Source organism: Lucilia sericata, unplaced genomic scaffold (genome assembly GCF_015586225.1).
Source record: "Lucilia sericata isolate MDLA Ls3-8-SP2 unplaced genomic scaffold, ASM1558622v1 Contig000073F_arrow, whole genome shotgun sequence".
NCBI lineage: Eukaryota > Metazoa > Arthropoda > Insecta > Diptera > Calliphoridae > Lucilia > Lucilia sericata.
Window position 1 is genome coordinate 756,719 of NW_023994107.1, and position 19,033 is coordinate 775,751.

The 19,033-nt window shown below is 29.4% G+C and overlaps 1 protein-coding gene across 1 annotated transcript in view; it reads right to left on the reverse strand.

The window, feature by feature from the left end:
- Nucleotides 1-513: 513 nt before the first annotated feature.
- The window catches only part of LOC119616449, a gene marked incomplete at its 5' end in the record, with an annotated part of 85,679 nt that continues 67,159 nt past the window's right edge, over nucleotides 514-19,033 (reverse strand). Inside the window, 2 exons of the mRNA XM_037972795.1 lie at nucleotides 514-3,959; nucleotides 4,243-4,640. Coding sequence (XP_037828723.1) covers nucleotides 3,757-3,959; nucleotides 4,243-4,640 — 601 coding nt within the window. The remainder of the gene's footprint in view (nucleotides 3,960-4,242; nucleotides 4,641-19,033) is intronic.

The following is a 19,033-nucleotide window of genomic DNA, read 5'->3' on the forward strand; positions in this document are numbered from 1 at the left end:
CTTATTTTAATAAACAATTTAAATTGTATTAAAAAATAATAATGTAGTGTAGTGTTTGTTTAATAAACCTAAGAAAATAGAAAATTTTACAAATATAGATTTACTTATTTATTTAAACATTAAATATTTTTCTTTTTTTACACATTTTACATCCGGTCTCATCAGCATACATACTTTTAGATCCTTATCCTTATTCAAACATTCATTTTCCCTAGACGATTTCTTCTAGTAATATGGCAACTTGTTTATTTTTTATGTTTTTTATAATTTTTATGTTTATAAAATAATAAAAATGAAATAAAATTTGAAAATGCAACAGGTTGCTGGAAATTGTTTGTTATTTTATAATTAATAGTTTATTTCTCGTACTTGTGGTATTTGTTTTTTTTTTTTTTTGTAATGTTTTGTTGGTATTATTTATTTATATTTTTCTTAAATGTTTTTAACACTGATTGTTTTATTAAGCTTCTTAGTTTTTAGGAATTTTATTTCTTTTAATTTTTAATTTTCTTCATATTATTCCAAAATTTTAGAGAGGAAAAAGACATGTGTGGTAAAGGAAAAACTTAAAGATTTTTTATTAAATACAATACATGTTGTAATCTTTGAAGGGATTTATTATTGTTTTAATCTCTTATGTAAAAAAAAAAACATTTCACCTACAGCAAATACACAATTATTTTCCATTAGAATTTTCTTTTCATTTATATTTAGTATTTTTTTCTACATTTATTTAACACTCATCTATGTATATGTACAACTATTTTTTTTACAAATATTTATTTTTTTCATTTCAGTTTAATTTTCCTACAAAATGTTTTTGTTAATAAAAAAAAATTATTGTTTTATTCCACTGATTTCGAAGCAAACAAAAATTTCAATTGTTTGCCAGAATTCTTAGTTCAAGGTGTTTTGGTTGCTGTGTGTTTTTTTATTTTTCAGTAAATTTCCCCTTTTGATTTTATTTTTTTTAGTTTGCAAATAAGTATGCATTGTGGAACTTTTTTAATGCTCTAGAAAATGTTGAAAACAAATAAATAATCAATAATTTTTGGTTTCAATTTGAAAAGAATGAGTTGTAATTGTTAATTATTTGGTTTTAGTAAATTAAAAAAAATATATGTATACAAAGTGTTATTACTATTGCAACCCTGAAATACTTAAGTTAAACAAATTTTCAAATACATATTTTTGATTAATATTTATGGGTTAACAGTTCCTAGTATCACTTATAAATATATATACATCTGGATTCCACTTTCAGAGTTTCAGGTTGTCGTAATGCACCCATTTAGTTTAAGGCCAATTTCGATACAAATCTCGATATTTTTGCGACAAAGATCAATATCAATCATGTAAAAATCCTCGTAAAATATAAATTGGACATTTATTTTCGAAATGACTATTAGAATCTAGTGATGCTTTCTTAAACTTTCATTGAGATTGGGCAAATATATCTATTTTGTAAATGGAAACATTGAATATCGCTTACATCTATTTCCACTTTTTTAGTTTTGTCACTTCGGAACATAGGGAGATACTTTTCAGAAATTTTACAAATATATGTATAAACTTTTATACAATTTTTAAAAATTTCCATTCTACAATATTCATTGTCAATATTGCTTCTTATTTGTTTTGAGACATCAATTAGAGCAGTTACACAGCTGTATTTAATTCGAAAGCCAGACTGCCGATCAGTAAGTAAGTTATTATTTTCAACATGATCATATATTTGAGGACCTTTGGAAAGTAGTTCAAAATTGCTATTGGACGCTATTCACCATTGGACTTACACAGAGGGGAAAAGCAATATACACGCCTGGTACCAAATTGACATCAAAGATTTTATAATTTTTCCATAACATCCGTTGTCAAAGTATATACTTACGTACGATAACACTATGGAATGTGTTATCGTACGTGCTCACTATTGGCAACGGATTGTTTGTCAATTTCGTTTTTTGTCAGATTTCGATAACGAATTGTGGCAATGTTGACAACATTACGTTGTCAACATTACATCGTTGTTGTCGTACGTATGTATATACTTTGACAACAGATGTTATTCAGCTTCATTCATGCAGTTAAAACTGAACACGTTGTTTTGTGTGAAAGTGTCAACATTACAGTTATAAAAGTTTAGATATGACTGCACAAGAGGAAGTGAGGTAAACTTTTTTTTAGGGCTTCAACGTCAACATCTGATACAACACAAACTTTGGATTTACCAACTCCGATATCTCGCATATTTTTCCACATTTTCTTAGAATCAATAGAACACGTAAAAATCCGACTGTAGTATGCACTCTTTGCACTCTCTATCTTATTATTGACTAGTCTTCTAGCGGTACAGAAGTCATTATATAATTCAACTGTTTTAAAACGCTTCCAGCGTGAATACATGAACCATGATTTCTTTCTGCAATTCCTTGCAACTGTTTTTGAGACACTGTTTTGGAAAAAATTGTTCCAATTTTACTTCCAAAAACTTTAGTTGATCATCGATAGATGACATATAGTAAATAGATTTCCAATCTAAATCTATAAGCGATAACTTAAAATCAAGAGTGTTGTGATCAATAGTTGTATAATCATAGTACGTATTCGAATTCGCAATCTCATGGTGTTTGAAGTCAAAGGTAAAAAACAATAAGTCATGTTTAGAGAAACAAGGCACTGGAAGCTGATAATACAACAAAGCTTTCGTACTATTACCAACAAAAAATAACATCCAAAAGCAAGTTCAAGGTGGAAGAAAAGTGAGTTGGCTTCTTTTAACAGGTTATTTGAATTATAGTCTCCACAAATGACAACATCCTCAAATTGTAGTGAAATATTCTTAAGAACATGGAAAACAATGGTAGTATCAATTCTGCGATGTGGTCAGTATACACAGCTTATCAGCATCTTGTTTCCATTGGTCACTAGATGCAGAACTGCAATACAAATTACTTTTTATACCCTTCCTTATATACATAGCCATGCCACTTGCATGGGTCATATCGAAATAAACTAAAGTTCTCTAAGAAGAATAGTGAATCTGGATCACATTGTTTGAACCATATTGCATTTACGTAATAAAAAATTAAAGTTACCGATTCCAAATTTTTTATGGATGAAGTATATTACAATGTGTTATAATTCTCAAACAGTTTATGTGAATTTCGATATGAGAAATGTAAGAAAATATGTATATAAAAAAATATTCCTAGGTTGCAATTAATAATTTAAAAAAAAAATATAATTTTAGTGATATTCTTGTAATTAGAATTGAAACTGCTGATTCTTAAAAACCAACTATATATAATATCCAAAAGGGGTTTACAAAACTTATGCGTTCTTTTACATTAAAACTTAACTCTTCGAGTCAAAAACACATTTAAAAAACAAAACCTTTTCAATTTACTAATTCTTGGAATATATTCATCTATTTTCTAAAGTTGTTTTTATTCACTCGGTGGGGTTTATTGTTTTTTTTTTTTTGTTATTTTTATTCACTGGGAAATATTTGTCACTTGTTTAACCCACCTTCATTATTTTGCCCCTTTTTAGTGGTTGTAAGTATCTTTTTGTTTGTGTTTGTTTTTTTTTTTTTGCTTTTGGCTATGTAAAAGTAGATATACATACATATGTATGTATGTATTAATGTATGTATGTGTTAGTTTTTAGTATATATTTATAATCTCATATCTAATCAACCATCTTCTTCTTCACATCTTTTAGAGTTTTACAATTTATACATTTTCAAATTCCTTAATGTTGTTGTTTCAATATTCGCCAAAGTACAAAGATAATCGCAAATATATGCAGCCATAAATTATGGATTTTTGTAATGCGATTGTACGATGGTGCCAATGACGTCGCAGACGATGGTGTCACACCATTGCCTAAGGCCGCCATTCCAATAGTAGGTGTTGTTGTTGAGATAGTAGTTGTCTCCGTACGTCCAACATCCACTGGATTAAAGAGAAAGGAAAAAGTAAAGAAAATTTTGAGTTTTAATGTATGTATTTTTTTTAATAAAGTGCTAAAGTAAAGTAATACAATATAAGATGATATTATATGTAAAAATTTTAAAGTATTTATTGATGTTAGTGAGAGTATTTATTGGATAAATGAGCTTCTTATAATATTTTAGTAACGTTCTGAATAAAAAAATATTTTAAACTACTTGCCACGAAATTCTCAAAAAGAAAAACTCTAATTTACATATTTTAAAACAAATTTCATTGCACTTACCCTTAATCGAATATGTTTTATAATCCGCAAACTGTTCACCGGGTCCTACTGCTGATGGAATTGTCGAGAGGCATGTCAGCTCCATACGGCCATTAGGACCCACATGTTGTTCTGTCAACTCAATGTTTAATTGGCTCACCGAAAACATACCTTTCTCTTGTTGGGCTTCGGTAACAGCGGCAGCTGCAGCAGCCACTCCACTGCCACCACCAGGATGCGACAATGGTCTGCCGTAACTGGCAGCAAATGCATTCATGGGCCCAGCATTCGGAGGTATACCCAGTTCATTATTCATATTGGGTGGCTGAGGACCAAATCCACCACTATTCAATGTGCTGCGTATAATGCCAAGAGCATTTTCATTGATGTGACGACGATATTTACGACTTGAGGAATTTCTGAAATTACGGAAACAAAATGTAAAAAAAGAAAAGACATTAAATTACGCAATGGAGAAGTTATTTATCAACAAGACAGCAACAAATTGGTTTAAGAATTAAAATTGTATGAATGTTTATTTGTGTTGGTTGTATTTAACACCTCCATACTTCCTGTTACTCGGTACTCACGCACTCCTACTCCAACATTAAACACATTTTTATGATCTCTTTACTTTTGTACGTATATGAGTTGGGGGGCTTTTTATTACTTATTGTATTGTTTAAATCAGCGTATCGTCGAATCACGTAGCAATTCGTGCTAAAGTGTTGCACCAAAGTACCCAAAACTCATACTATCACTCGCATTGTTTGTTCAATTGTTAATAATACGTAAAAGTGCCATTTAAATGTTATAAAGACAACAATGACAACAGCAAATACACAAACACTCACAGAACAATTTTCATCAGCAAAAAAGGATAAAAAAAGGAATCATTGAATGGGCGATTTTTTTCACACTTATCATTGCAACAATAACAAATATATGTGTGTATGTATGTATCCAATACCAGAAGCCGTAGCAATAAAAAACAACAAACAGACGAACACAATAACAAGTGTATAAATAAATAAAAATCATAAATATTTACAGTTTATGATTTATACAGCCAGCCGAAAGAAGGAAGGAAGTTGTTGCAGGCAACACTTGCTCACATTTCATACACAAACCTACTGCGATACCAACAACAATGTTGGCGAATTTGTAGAGTCATTCAACAACCAAGCAAGCTGAGAGGCAGACACTCGCACATCGTTAAATATTATGAAAAGTATTTTATTTCAACCATTTTTTGAATATTTTTAAAAGTGCAACTATGTAAACAGATACATTTTATTTATTTTTGCCACTTTTTTTGTGGCGTTGCATGAGTATATAGACAACAATAAAATAAAATTTGTATTGTAGACTAAGTGTTGGTTGGTATTCTACGAATTGTTTGTACTAATCATGTACGAAGCAGTTTCATTGATATTGATCAAATTAAATCATGTAATGATAATTTACTTTTAAATAAATTTACAAAAATCAAACCTTTTAATAACATAACACAAAATATTTCCCATATTAAATAAAATTATATTTTTTATAAAATTTTTTATAATTTGAATTAATATGTCACCTCATAATTTTCTTACTTTTAAAAAATGCACACTCATACAATATATTGAAATCTCTTTTTTTCTGGAGGGATTCAACGGTGTTGATAGCGGTTCAGCATAAACAGATATGTATAAAAAAACATTTATATGAATTTTTATTTACTTAACTTTTTTCTAAAACAATTTGCACCCCTTGCTAAACTGTTATTCATATATTTTTATACCCTCCACCACCATCAGTGGTGATAGAGGGTATATATAACTTTGTCATTCCGTGTGTAACACCAAGAAATATTCATCTGAGACCCAACAAAGTATATATATTCTGGGTCCTTATGAAATTCTGAGTCGATTTAGCTATGTCCGTCTGTCCGTCCGTCCGTCCGTCTGTCTGTCTGTCTGTGTAAAACACGCTCACGTTAAAACGAAGCAATATAATTTAACCAAATTCAACCAAAATGAGCAAAATCTGTTCACATTGGGAAAAGTTATGAATCAAAATTCAAAACAACCTTGAAAAAAATAAGCATTTTTTATACATTCTGATGTAATTTTCTCGAAAACTATGCAAGATAATTTCATGAAAGTCATCATACGTTCGTTTCTACACAAGATATTTATTTCTGCTGAAAATTGCCAGCATCGGTCCATAATTTCATATACCTCCCATACAAAAGTGCATATTCCCGGAAAATGAGTTTTTGTTAATAACTTTCGTCAGAATGTCGATATCTGCACAAAATTTTACAAATTAAAATCTTATGTTAATAGAATGCATTGAGAAAAAAAATTTTCTGGATCGGTCCATAATTGGACATAGCTTCCATACAAGGACCCTTCCCGAAAATCACTTAAACGTGCATAACTCATTACAAAATTAAGATATCCATATAAAATTTGGAATAAGTATTACTCATATGCACAGAAATATTACTTGAAAATTTTTTTCCGATCGGTCCATAATTGGTCATAGCTCTCATACAAGGTCCCTTCCCGAAAATCAATTAAACACAGATAACTCATTACTAAATTAAAATATCCATATAAAATTTGGTACATGTTTTGCTCTCACATATATAAATATTACTATTAAATTTTTTTCCGATCGGTCCATAATTGGTCATAGCTCCCATACAAGGTCCCCTCCCGAAAATCAGTTCAACGCACATAACTCATTACAAAATATTGATATATAAACATTTAGCACAAATATTGCTCTTATATACATAAATTACACTATAAAATTGTTTTGCAATCGGTCCATATTTGGTCATAGCTCTCATACTAGGTCCCCTCCAGAAAATCACTTAAATGCACAATATTCATTACCAAATAATGATATAGATACAGAATTTTGAAATTTTGTCTTTATATACATAATTGGTCATAGCTCACATACAAGGTCCTTTTACGAAAATCTCTTAAACTCACATTACTCATTACCAAATAAAGCTATTGATACACAATTTGGCGCAAATATTAGTTTTGTATACAAAAATTATATTTCAAGATTTTTTCACGATCGGTTCATAACATGGGTGCGGTCGGTCCTATACATGTTTCCCTTCAGAAAATAACATAAATACTCATAACTTATTACAAAATTAAATAAATCTTGGGATTTTTTCTATTTAAGACATGAGAAAACTTATTTCTACAAATATTTGATCAATTAGAAAAGTATTAATATGAAAGTAGCTGGTGGAGGGCATTTAAGATTCGGCTTAGCCGAATATAGCACTCTAACTTGTTTTCTTTATACAACCTTTTTTGTGACAAAGTCATTGTCTTTATACACGCACTACTTCACTAAGTAGTTTGTTTTGTTTTAAAATGGGAAAAAAAAAACTCTTAAAAACTGTGGCATTTTAAACTCTACTTGGCTTTTATGTATCTTAATGTATATATATTTGCACTAACACTTACGCATTTAGCCATTACTTTATAGATTCTCGTCCCTTATTTTAGCTTTTCTAGTTGGTGACGTTGCGTTAGATTACCTACATATCCAGTGAAATGTTAAGCAGGTTATTTGTACTACAACCTGGCAATTATGCCGGATGTAAGTTAAACTTTGTTTATAAAGTTGTACATGCACAGTTATTATCTTACAAATATTATACACATACATACATACATATGTATGTATATACATATGTTAGACATACTCTTAAAAAATTAAGAATTTATGTAAAATTTTATGAAAGTATCTAAATTTTTATATGATTTATTGACAATAAACTGATTTCATGTAATGGGGTAGAGTATCATATAAATGGCCATGTTCGTTTTAAAGTTGTTTTAATGTATATTCACTTCATAAAAATAGAGCCAACCTAATATACATACTTGCATGAATATGCATTTAATATATGGAAAAAGAACTAAATTCGAGCATGTTGCTGTTAAACGTACAACAACTTCTACCAAAATAAAACGGATATTGTTTTCTAGTTCGTAAAAAGAAAAAGGAAACTAAAATAATAAACAAGAACAAACATGAAATTCTGCTAAAGAAATTTTGATGTAAAATACGATTATTTTACATGTATGTATGTGTGTGTGCATACACATGAATATTTGTTTCAACCTTTATGAATATTTTATGCACTTCTTTTTTTACACTAAATTGTGCAAATTATCATAAAATTTTATTTCTATAATGAGTACATCCTTCAAGTGAAATTGCTTAATATAAGGATGTGCATATGGAAAAGTTTTTATCCTTATCAAAGTGTAATTTGCTTACTTATTCATTTTTCTTATAAATTTAAATATTTTATTTTTTTTTTTTTTGGAAGAGTGGGTATATTAGTTTTTTATTATTTGATGATTAAAATACATATAATTTAATGCAAAGATAATGGATTATAATTTTTGAAAGTTATAATAGGTTGTGTATCAATTTGGGTTAGTTCACCCACATTTTGATATTAAAACTTTACTCCGATGATAATCCTAGTGTAGGCACTAGGGGGAAATGAAAAGTTAATAATTAATATTACATACGAACATGCATATTTATTTTATTTAAATTAATTAAATTTTTTCACAATTGCCCAGGGTTTATATAACACATAAAACCTATATTGAATTATTATGCTTTTAGCCTTAGTCATTTAATTAAGAAAAAGAAACGTTAATTCTCATAAAAATTCAAACACTAGGTAAATTTACTTTCTTCAAAAACGTTTTCCATTTTCGAAGTAAAACATAATTTCTTAATTTAAATGCTTCAGGCAAAACACGTTTGCAATTCAACAATACGCATTATTTTCAATTGTTCAACGATCTGAGTTACGACTCGTTCATGGTTTACGATGCGTATTCAACACTTAATTACAACATAAATGTTGCATTTGTATTTGAGTATGTGTATATAATTCTGTAGTTCTGTGTGGCAATCCCATATAAAATAATTTTCCACTCATTTATATATATATATATAGTTACTACACTTCAATCATAAATGGTCAATTAAGTCAACAATAACATATAACTTGCGCTGGGAGAAATAAATACTTTCCAAGGTGACACTAATAGTTAACTTCATCTCTTAATAACAAAAATGAAAGTTTCAGATAACCAATTGGTTAAAAAATGTTAATGGGATAAAATGATTCCTTGTAAAACTGCTGGGTTTATGGTACATTTTCACATTTAAATGAATGAATTTACGTTCTGCAATTCTATTCACAACACAACTCGTAAGAGTAATGCTATGAGTTTCTTTGTTCGAATCCCTAGTAAGTATACAACAAGTGAGAGTGCTATATTCGGCTATGCCGAATCTCATATACCCACCATCAAATCTTAAAAGGTATGCTCCTCTTTAAAAGGAATGCTCCTCTATAAACATCAAATTAACTGAAGAGATATGGGGTTAATTATTGACCGTTGTTTCATAAATTCTTTTAGGTCAATCACTTCTCAAGCCTTTCCGCATGAAATTCGGTAGGAAGATTTGCGTTCCTATTAATGTTTTTTTAAGTAATTTTCTTTCCTCAATACATTTGGTAGAGAGATTTTAACTCGTATAAAACATATGTGTGTTGAATTTCATCGCTTTTCTGATATTTTTAAGCCAGTAATGAGCTTTAAAGTCATTTTCTGAAGGGGAGCTTATATGGGGGTCAATCATATGTAGATTCTCATAAAAGTCAGCAGAGAGTCAGCTTTACTTGTATTTTTAAGCCAATAATGAACGTTGAAGTAATTTATTGAAGGGGACATTATATGGGGGTAGGGTCAATTAAGGACCGATTTACATAAAATTTGGTAAGGAGATTTGGGATCATATTAAATTTATTTATGTCGAATTTCAACGCTATATTCGTACTTCTAAAATAGATATGTCCGTTAAAGCTGTCCACTTGTATGGGGCTACGCGAAAACGTGGACCGATACCAAACAAACCTTACCTATATAGAATATTTGTGTCTGCTTTCGGCAGACAGACAGACGGACGGACAAGCGGACAGACATGGCTGGATCGTTTTAGAATTTAATAAGAACCCAGAATATATATTCTTTTGTGGGTCTATGACCAATATTTCGATGTGCTACAAACGGAATGACAAAATCGTTATACCCCCCATATTTTTTGATGGTGGGTATAAAAATGCCTAACAGGGAACAATTGGAAAGTTACCAGAATAAGTAGTTTTTAATATATACATAGATTACTTTTCAGTGACTTATTTGGTACTCCGATTTTCTAAATTAGGAAACATAAAAACAAAATTTCTTTCCTAAAAAAAAATTCGAAATTTAAGTAAAATTTTTCTTAAATATAAATTTTAGATAAATACTTTCATAGAATTTAACTGTGACAAAATTGTGTTTCAATTTTAATGAACCAACAATGTTATAATTACTATAATGTTGGAGTTTAAATCGTTTTTAAAAGAAATGACGCTATTGAATTTTACTTAATACAAAATTGTTCAAAAACTGATTTTGTGAAATATGCTTTATATGGGACATAATGTTAAATATGTATAGGCCGATCCTCATAAAATTTGATGGAAGGATTTGGGTTTATATAAAAGTTATTTATGCTGAATTTCTTCTTGATATTAATGTAATTAAGAGAATTATGGATTTAAAGTCATTTGCTAAAGGAGAATTTTTATGGGGAGTAAGGTCAAATAAGGTCTGATCAATACAAACATCAGTATAAATGAGTTTGTAGTAATCCTTAGTGATACTGCTGAATCTGTAAGCAATACGGACTTATTTGATCCTAATCCCTATACAAACCTTCCTTCAGAAAATTACTTGAATCCCATAATTCACCTTTTAATATTAATTGAATTATAATTAAAGTTTAAACGTAAACATACATAAGTATATTTAAATTGGCTCTCGTTAACTACATTTTTTTTTTTTAATTTTCAACCTTAAACTTCTCTAACACTTGCTTACAATAGTACAATTCATTCTTTAGCTTGAGGTTCTCACATTACTCTTTCTTCACATTAATGTTTATAATGTGTTTTTTAATGGATTTTAATTTCAGTATAAACTGATCTGTATAATTTATTACGGAGGTATTTACATTGAAAAGTAAGAGTTAATAGTTTTAAAAGACTTTTAACTTAAAAGTCTTTTAAAACTATTGTTCACTACTTAAGTATTCATTATTATTTTATCTCGGCGATGACATAGAGTCGAAGGGACTCAGTTTCGACAGGACCACTCGTCAAATGTAGTATTGTTTAATCTCAGGATGTCATTAAGCTTAGATCAAGATATCTCACAAAGGTTAGATATAAAGTAACAGTCAAGGAAACTGTTTGTCATATCGGCTAGAGCGTTCACTGAGAAGACCGTCTCTTCCTTTTCCCTGTCCACCCAGTATACAGTTATTACTGTCATGGGGTTATAAGCCTATTTCGGGTTAAACAATTTTTGGCGTTTCTAGTTTAAAAAAGACCACAATAACATGTCCCTTTAGATGTGCCTAGGTATTTTCAGAATTTCGAAGAGAGAAACTATTTATCCGATTTTAATCGTTTTACTCCTTAATCGTTTTAGTCCTAATTTGAAGTTCTCCAAAATTTCTAAATTTGTTATGGTTTAGATTTTATCATATTTTCATATTTTTTGGGACTTTTTTCAAGAAGCATTAAATTTGTCATCGTATAGTTTCTAAACTATCTATTCAATTTTAATCGTTTTAGTCCTTTAGTCAAGGATATCACAAAAATGCACCTTCCATTTTATTTATTCCTCCATATAAGATTGCTTACAGTGTATTCAATAATATATAAAAAATTCAGAATGGGACAATGAGGGGATCTTAAGTAATCCAAATTTTAGTAAAACAATCCACATCATTTTCATACAAATTTCGTATTTACCTGAGAAATATGTGCTCCAAATTTGATCATGTTCAAAATCCTTTGAAATCACCCTATACATACATATTTACTTGAGTCAACATAATTAAAAATTCTTTTATTCCGGTATCGAAAGGACCAAAAGGTAGACTAAGAGAGAAAAATAGGAAAGTGGAAATAGTGAAAGTTCTGATAAGAGACTGTGATAGAAATACAAGAGATTAAGAGTTAAAAAAAAAAACATAGATGAAGTAATTTAATTTAGAGAGAAGGATAGTATTATACTCGAAAAGCTACTGATCAGTGCCATTAGAGTTTGTTGCACCAAATCCACCGCAATGCCTGCTAAAGCCGTTTAGATTACCCAGTTTAATTTTAGATAGCTCTGAGGTGTCTTCCAGAAATCGATGTCACAGATATCTGAGTACCCCAATATAGGACAGTGACATTAAAGATGTTCAATTGATTCTTCTTCTTCCTTATTTTGACAGCTCCTACAGTAGTCATTGAGAGATATTCCAAGTCTCATGGCGTGGTTAACAAATTTTTTTTTATAAACTTTTACAAAAATTTATAATATTAAAAATATTTTTAAAAATTTTGGTAAGTTTAAGATAACATTATCACGTATCTTGATCAAAACAACTTTTTTATTTATATTTACTTTACTTTATTTGTATTATATATGTGTAACAATGACCTAAGTGAAATTTTCTGTAGACTTCTGCCACAATCATGACAGTCTCAAAATTCCCTCCATTACTTAGTTAGTTACTGTAAAACATCTCTTTTTACTTAGTACAACTACTTATGTACAATTTAATATTATGCAACAAAAAGGAAAGAATTAACGAGGGCATAAGCAGCAACAACATCCGGCGCAACAAAAGAGTAGAAACAGTAAATCAACAAAAGCAACAGCAGCATAAACAGAACAACAGCAACAATGCATTTAAAGGGTTTATGTAAATTTTGTTTTTCAGCAACAATAATAAGGAATTGTTTACATATTTGTTAAAAGCAACAACGCTATATGCACTCTATACACTCACTAAAATTAACCCAGCAAACATTTTATGATTGGTAACAATTTGAAAATAAAGCCTTTACCAACAATAAAATTTTTATTTTTTAATTTTGTGAAACTTTATAAAAATTAGAGGTCCATATGTTGCTTAATGAGAATACTTATATATGGATATGTATATTGTGTCTTTTTTAAGGAGAAACTTCTTGTTATATATACTTATGGAATTAAATAAATATGTATTTGTTGCCTTTATGTTTGTTGGGCATACAAACATTTGTGTTTACAAATGTAAGAAATACAAATTCATATACATATGCACGAATATGCACACATAAGTACATTTATATGTAAGTTCGTATATACTTTATAAAGTAAACATTAAGAAATGCTTATTTTGTTAGTTACTGTGCATACGTAACAATACATATATACATATGTATGTATCTCTCATTTATTACAAGATTGACATAAAAAAAACGTTTCGAAAAAAACGACTTTAAAAATTTTATAAAATTCGACTATTTCTAAAGTACATTTGAAACAAATTATCGGATATCAAACATAAAACCAGATAAATAACGTATAAATCTATATGCTGTTAATCTTCATATAAAATAAATTTTTTACTTATCAAATATATTAAAAAAACTTAGAATGCTATATTGGCTTATGCCGAATCTTAAATCCGACATATTCACGTCCTGTTTTATCCCGATAGCTTTATTTCCGAAGATCAAAACAATTGCAATCGTTTCGTTTAGTTAATTTAATAATCCAACGGTGCGTATAAGTAATGTATGTTAATCATACTCAAGTTTAAGAACCTTTTTTCACAGTAAAACAGTTCAATTGAAAATAATTACTGGTGAGCTCTGCAACATTTGAAAGCGTAATTAATTGTAACAATTTAATTTTTAAACGATGCCATTGGCTAGAAGTGTTATATGGGTTCAGGATCAGTTATGATGAGTTTTGATTATTGCATAAGTTGAATTTTTAAGGTTCTTATGGACAGCACTATAATTTTATGAATGAAACATTGTATGGGGATAAAATCAAGTGAAATTCGATTATCACAAACATTTCAATTACTTCAACAGTATTTTTGGAGACAATTTGTATGGGGAGACAGTGAACAGATATTGAATATTTTTAATACCTAACAATACCAATATAGATAATAGGCAATATCTGTAGAGAAGACGGAACATATGTATACTTTGTGTTTCTACTACCAATATTACAATGTGTTACAAATAAATACCCCATTATACCACACGAACCATCTTTTTGATGGTGTGTATAAAAAGAAAACAAAGTCTCCACATGAATATCCTGCAGCTAAAACATTTGAACAGCTTTTCTTTAACATTATACATTCTAACTGAAATGCAGGAATATACACATATTTTCACTATATACATACAAGTTAATAAATACATGCGTAAATATAAGTAGAATAACACTAAAATATTTTTAATACTGTATATAGTTAAATCCTAAAAAACGATTTTCAAAAATTTTTAATTTTAAAATGCCATTTGCCATCTTGTTAAGAAATGTGCAAAAGAAACTTTAAATAAGTTGATTTTTTATGCACAGTTTTTCAGTCAAAAACTTTAAATTTAAATTATTATAAATTATATCTTAATTTTGTCTATGTATTTTAGGATAAAAACACCCTAATATACATTCGTATGAATGTTCACTCTCGTACAATATTACCGTGAGTTGTGTACAATAGCAGTAAATATACACAAAACATAAACCAGAAGCCAAAGGGAAGGAAAAAAATTAACAATACCAGACATTAACAATACCAGACATTAACAATGCCTCATGTACATAACTATGTAGTCACCATACAAGTATTTTCAAAATACAAATAGGGAAACAATAACAAACAACATACATAATACAAAAAAGAAAAAAAAAACTAAAAACAATATTCGCGATTATGAATTCAAAACAGCTGGGATTTACTAACAATGAATACATAATATGAAATTGCATGTTTGTATGCGTGTTTATCTGTTTTTATACCCTACACCACTTTAGTGGGGAGGGTATATTGGATTTGTGCTGATGTTTGTAACATACAAAAATATTCGTCCTAGACCCACCTTAAAGTATACCAATCGGCTTAGAATCGTTTTCTGAGTCGATTAAGCTATGTCCGTCCGTCCGTCTGGCTGTCCATGTAAACCTTGTGCGCAAGGTACAGGTCGCAATTATCAAGATAATTGGATGAAATTTGGCATGCACGTTTTGTTTGACCCAAGGACAAAGCCTATTGAAAATAGTTAAAATCGGTACATTATTTCACCTAGCCCCCATAGAACAGAACCCCCCGAAAAGGGCTTCTGATCTCATTATGTTAAATATACAGATATATCGATAAAATACGGCACAACTATGTTTTATAGAAGTCTTGATGACCCTGCCAAATTTCATAAAGAATGGGCCCCATTTGACCCTAGCTCCCATACAAAGTCTCCTTCAGAAAATTACTTGAATGTCCAAAATTAACTTATAAACACAAATATCGCGATGAAATTCAGCACAATAAAATATTATGTAAATATAAATATATTCACAAAATTTTATCGGACTTGGTCCATATTTGCCCCTAGCCCCCATATAAAGCCTCTTTCAGAAAATTACTTTTTCATCCATAAATGTATCAGAACAAGGGAATTATGAAAAATAAATCACATTTAATATTCATAACTGGTGTAGGGTATCATATGGTCGGCCACGCCCGACTATACTTTCTTAATTGTTTTTATTTTGGAATTATTGTGCGAATTTTTATCCTATTGTGGAATTATTAAGTAGTTGGGGTATTAAAAATTCTGTACGAATGTATGTTTTTCTGTAATACACACATATGTATTTATGGAAACATTTGGACACACAATACTATTACTAAATATCTACTATTTAAACCAATTTCAATACACACAACAATTGAGTTGCCATTTTTACTTGTTGTTTCTATGACTTTTTGTTATATTTCTTTGTTTAAAATTTCAGTTGAACACCAAAGGACAAAATTAAACTGTTGTAAGGGATTGTAACAGTTTTCAAAAATTTTCAAAATTAAGGAATTTACTTTTAAGTATAATAACAAAGATTGGTCTTGGACATTAGTTATTTACAATACAAATTATAGGTTACAGGTTGAATATAATTCGAACATTTTATATACTACCCAGCTAAAAAATATTATCTATGGATCATATAATACAATATATGGATTCATTAATGAAGCATATATGGATTCATTAATGAAGCATATATTTTTATATATGTTCATATCCGAATATTGGCGGAATTGGGAATAATTTCCATATATGTTCATATATGTATTTCCATACTTGTCCATGTAAGGAAAATTTTTTTCATATATGATTCCATATATGACATGAACATTTTTCGGATATGAACATATATGAATATATATGGTCCATATATGATCCATATATAATCATATATGATCGTTTTTATTTGGGTATGTTAAAAAAAATCATTTTAAAATATTGGAGGTCACCCTTCGTTATTAATTGGTACTCTGGACGCAGTCCTTTCTGCCCCTTTTTTCACTCTTACACTGATATTTCTAAACAACTATATAATGCACTATGTATATTTATTGGGCACGATACTTCGTAAAAGGTATTTATATTATTTGTTTTTTTTTTTTCTTTTTTATCAAAAAGTTTGTAATACATTGAAATACTGATTGTAGACCCACAGCCTTAATATAAAATATCTTAGTATGACCGGATTTTTGTATGTATGTGTATACATATGTATGTATGTCCTCTTCTTTTTTCATACTTATTTCAAGTACTTTTTATCGGTCGTCACAGAACAAAGTATGTGTTTGAAAATAAAGATTCCTGTATAATTATTTTTGAGCTGATATATCCTTTTTAAGAACAATTATAATAGAATTGAAGATTTTTATAGGCAAAACCTACATCTGCTTTTTATTTCTGAAATATTAACATTTTTGCATTAACCATTTTTTCACCGACCTAATTCCAAGATGTCATTATATTTATAATATTTTAGATTGTATATCTGCAAAAGTTCTAGACCAAGTATGGTTCCATATGCAAGTTTTAAGTACTCAAAGTTGAATAAAAATAATTATTAGTACCAGCATCGCGGCCCAAGTTCAGATTTAAATAATCTGAACTTGGGCCGCGATAGATAATGTGAATGGATAATGCGCAAAACTTCTACGCGCTGAAAATCATTTAAGACCACCAGAGCTATCGTTACCATGCACTATAATTTAAAGGAGGAAAATAATATACATTTTTTGCAGTTCAGTACAATTGCGATATATAGTTGAAATCATCTCTCAAGGACCTCTCATATGATACCAAATTTATGGTTTATTTTCAGCAAATATAAAAAAAATCATAAAAACCACAATAAAGAACCTTTTTGTCCTTTGATACAGCTCACCAAATATTGACATCAGGACAAAACTTTAAAAAATCGTATCTTAGAATGAACTATATTTTTATTTACGGTGGGAATATCAGAAACTTCCATTTTGGGCCCACCCTAATGTACATATGTTACATATATACAACTGCTCAAAAGTAAAACTCGTTTGAAAGTTAGCTGGTGATTTTGGTATGTTTTATTTATTTTTATTTTTTTTATATATTTCAGTTTTTATATTTATATCCTTTTTTTCCTGGTTTTTGTAAGTATGCATAAAATTTGTTTTCCATTTGTTTAGCTTTAGTTAAGTGTGTTGTATTTGAGAGTATTTGTTTGTGGCAGATTTTAATAAGCCCAAAGCAATTGTAATCAGGCCAAACAAAAAAGGCATTAAGTCAATTTATGACAAAAACACTGGCTGGTTTTATAATAACATTTCCGTTACACATTCATTAAAGTTAGACAGGCATACAAAAATACATACATTTTCAAAGAGTTTTTGCAATACAAAAAAAAACAAAAACATTTGTTGGCCTTTTTGGTTTCAAAGGTCAGCAATTTATTGCGTAAAATAAGCTGAAATGTATTTTTAAACCCTTAGAGTAAAAATTACAAAACAATCCTTTTGAAAAATGAAAAAGTGTAAAAAAAAATTCGAAACACTATTAAACAAATATTTACAAAACATAAAAATAATACAAGACAAATAATGAAAAGGCTCAAATTAATGCTTATAAAATATTCAAAAGCCCAAAAATACTTTCTCGTCACATTTTAGTTGTATTACCGCAAAAGTACTCTATATATCAAATGACTTTTTTTATACCCACCATCAAAAAAGATGGGGGGTATATTGATTTTGTCATTCCGTTTGTAACACATCGAAATATTCATCATAGACCCACAAAAAAATATATATTCCGGGTCCTTATTAAATTCTAAGACGATCTGGCCATGTCCGTCCGTCTGTCCGTCCGTCCGTCGTAGGGACCACACGAGAGGAGCTAGACAGTTGAAATTTTGCATAAATATTACCTATTGTTAAGGTTTGTTTGGTATTGAAAATGGGCAATATCGGTCAACTTTTTCGGATAGCCCCCATACAAGTGGACCTCCAAAAAACAGCTTTAACGGGCATAACTGCTTTAGAACTACAAGTATAGCGATGAAATTCGACATAAATAAGTTTCATATGAGCCAAAATCTTTCTACCAAATTTTTTGAGGATCGGCCCATAAATGACCCTTCCCCCCATATAAGGTCCCCTTCTGAAAATTACTTTAACACTCATTACTGGCCCCAAAATGCAAGTATAGCGATGAAATTCGACATAAATAAGTTCCATGTGAGCCAAAATCTTTCTACCAAATTCTTTGAGGATCGGTCGATAATTGACCCTACCCCCCATA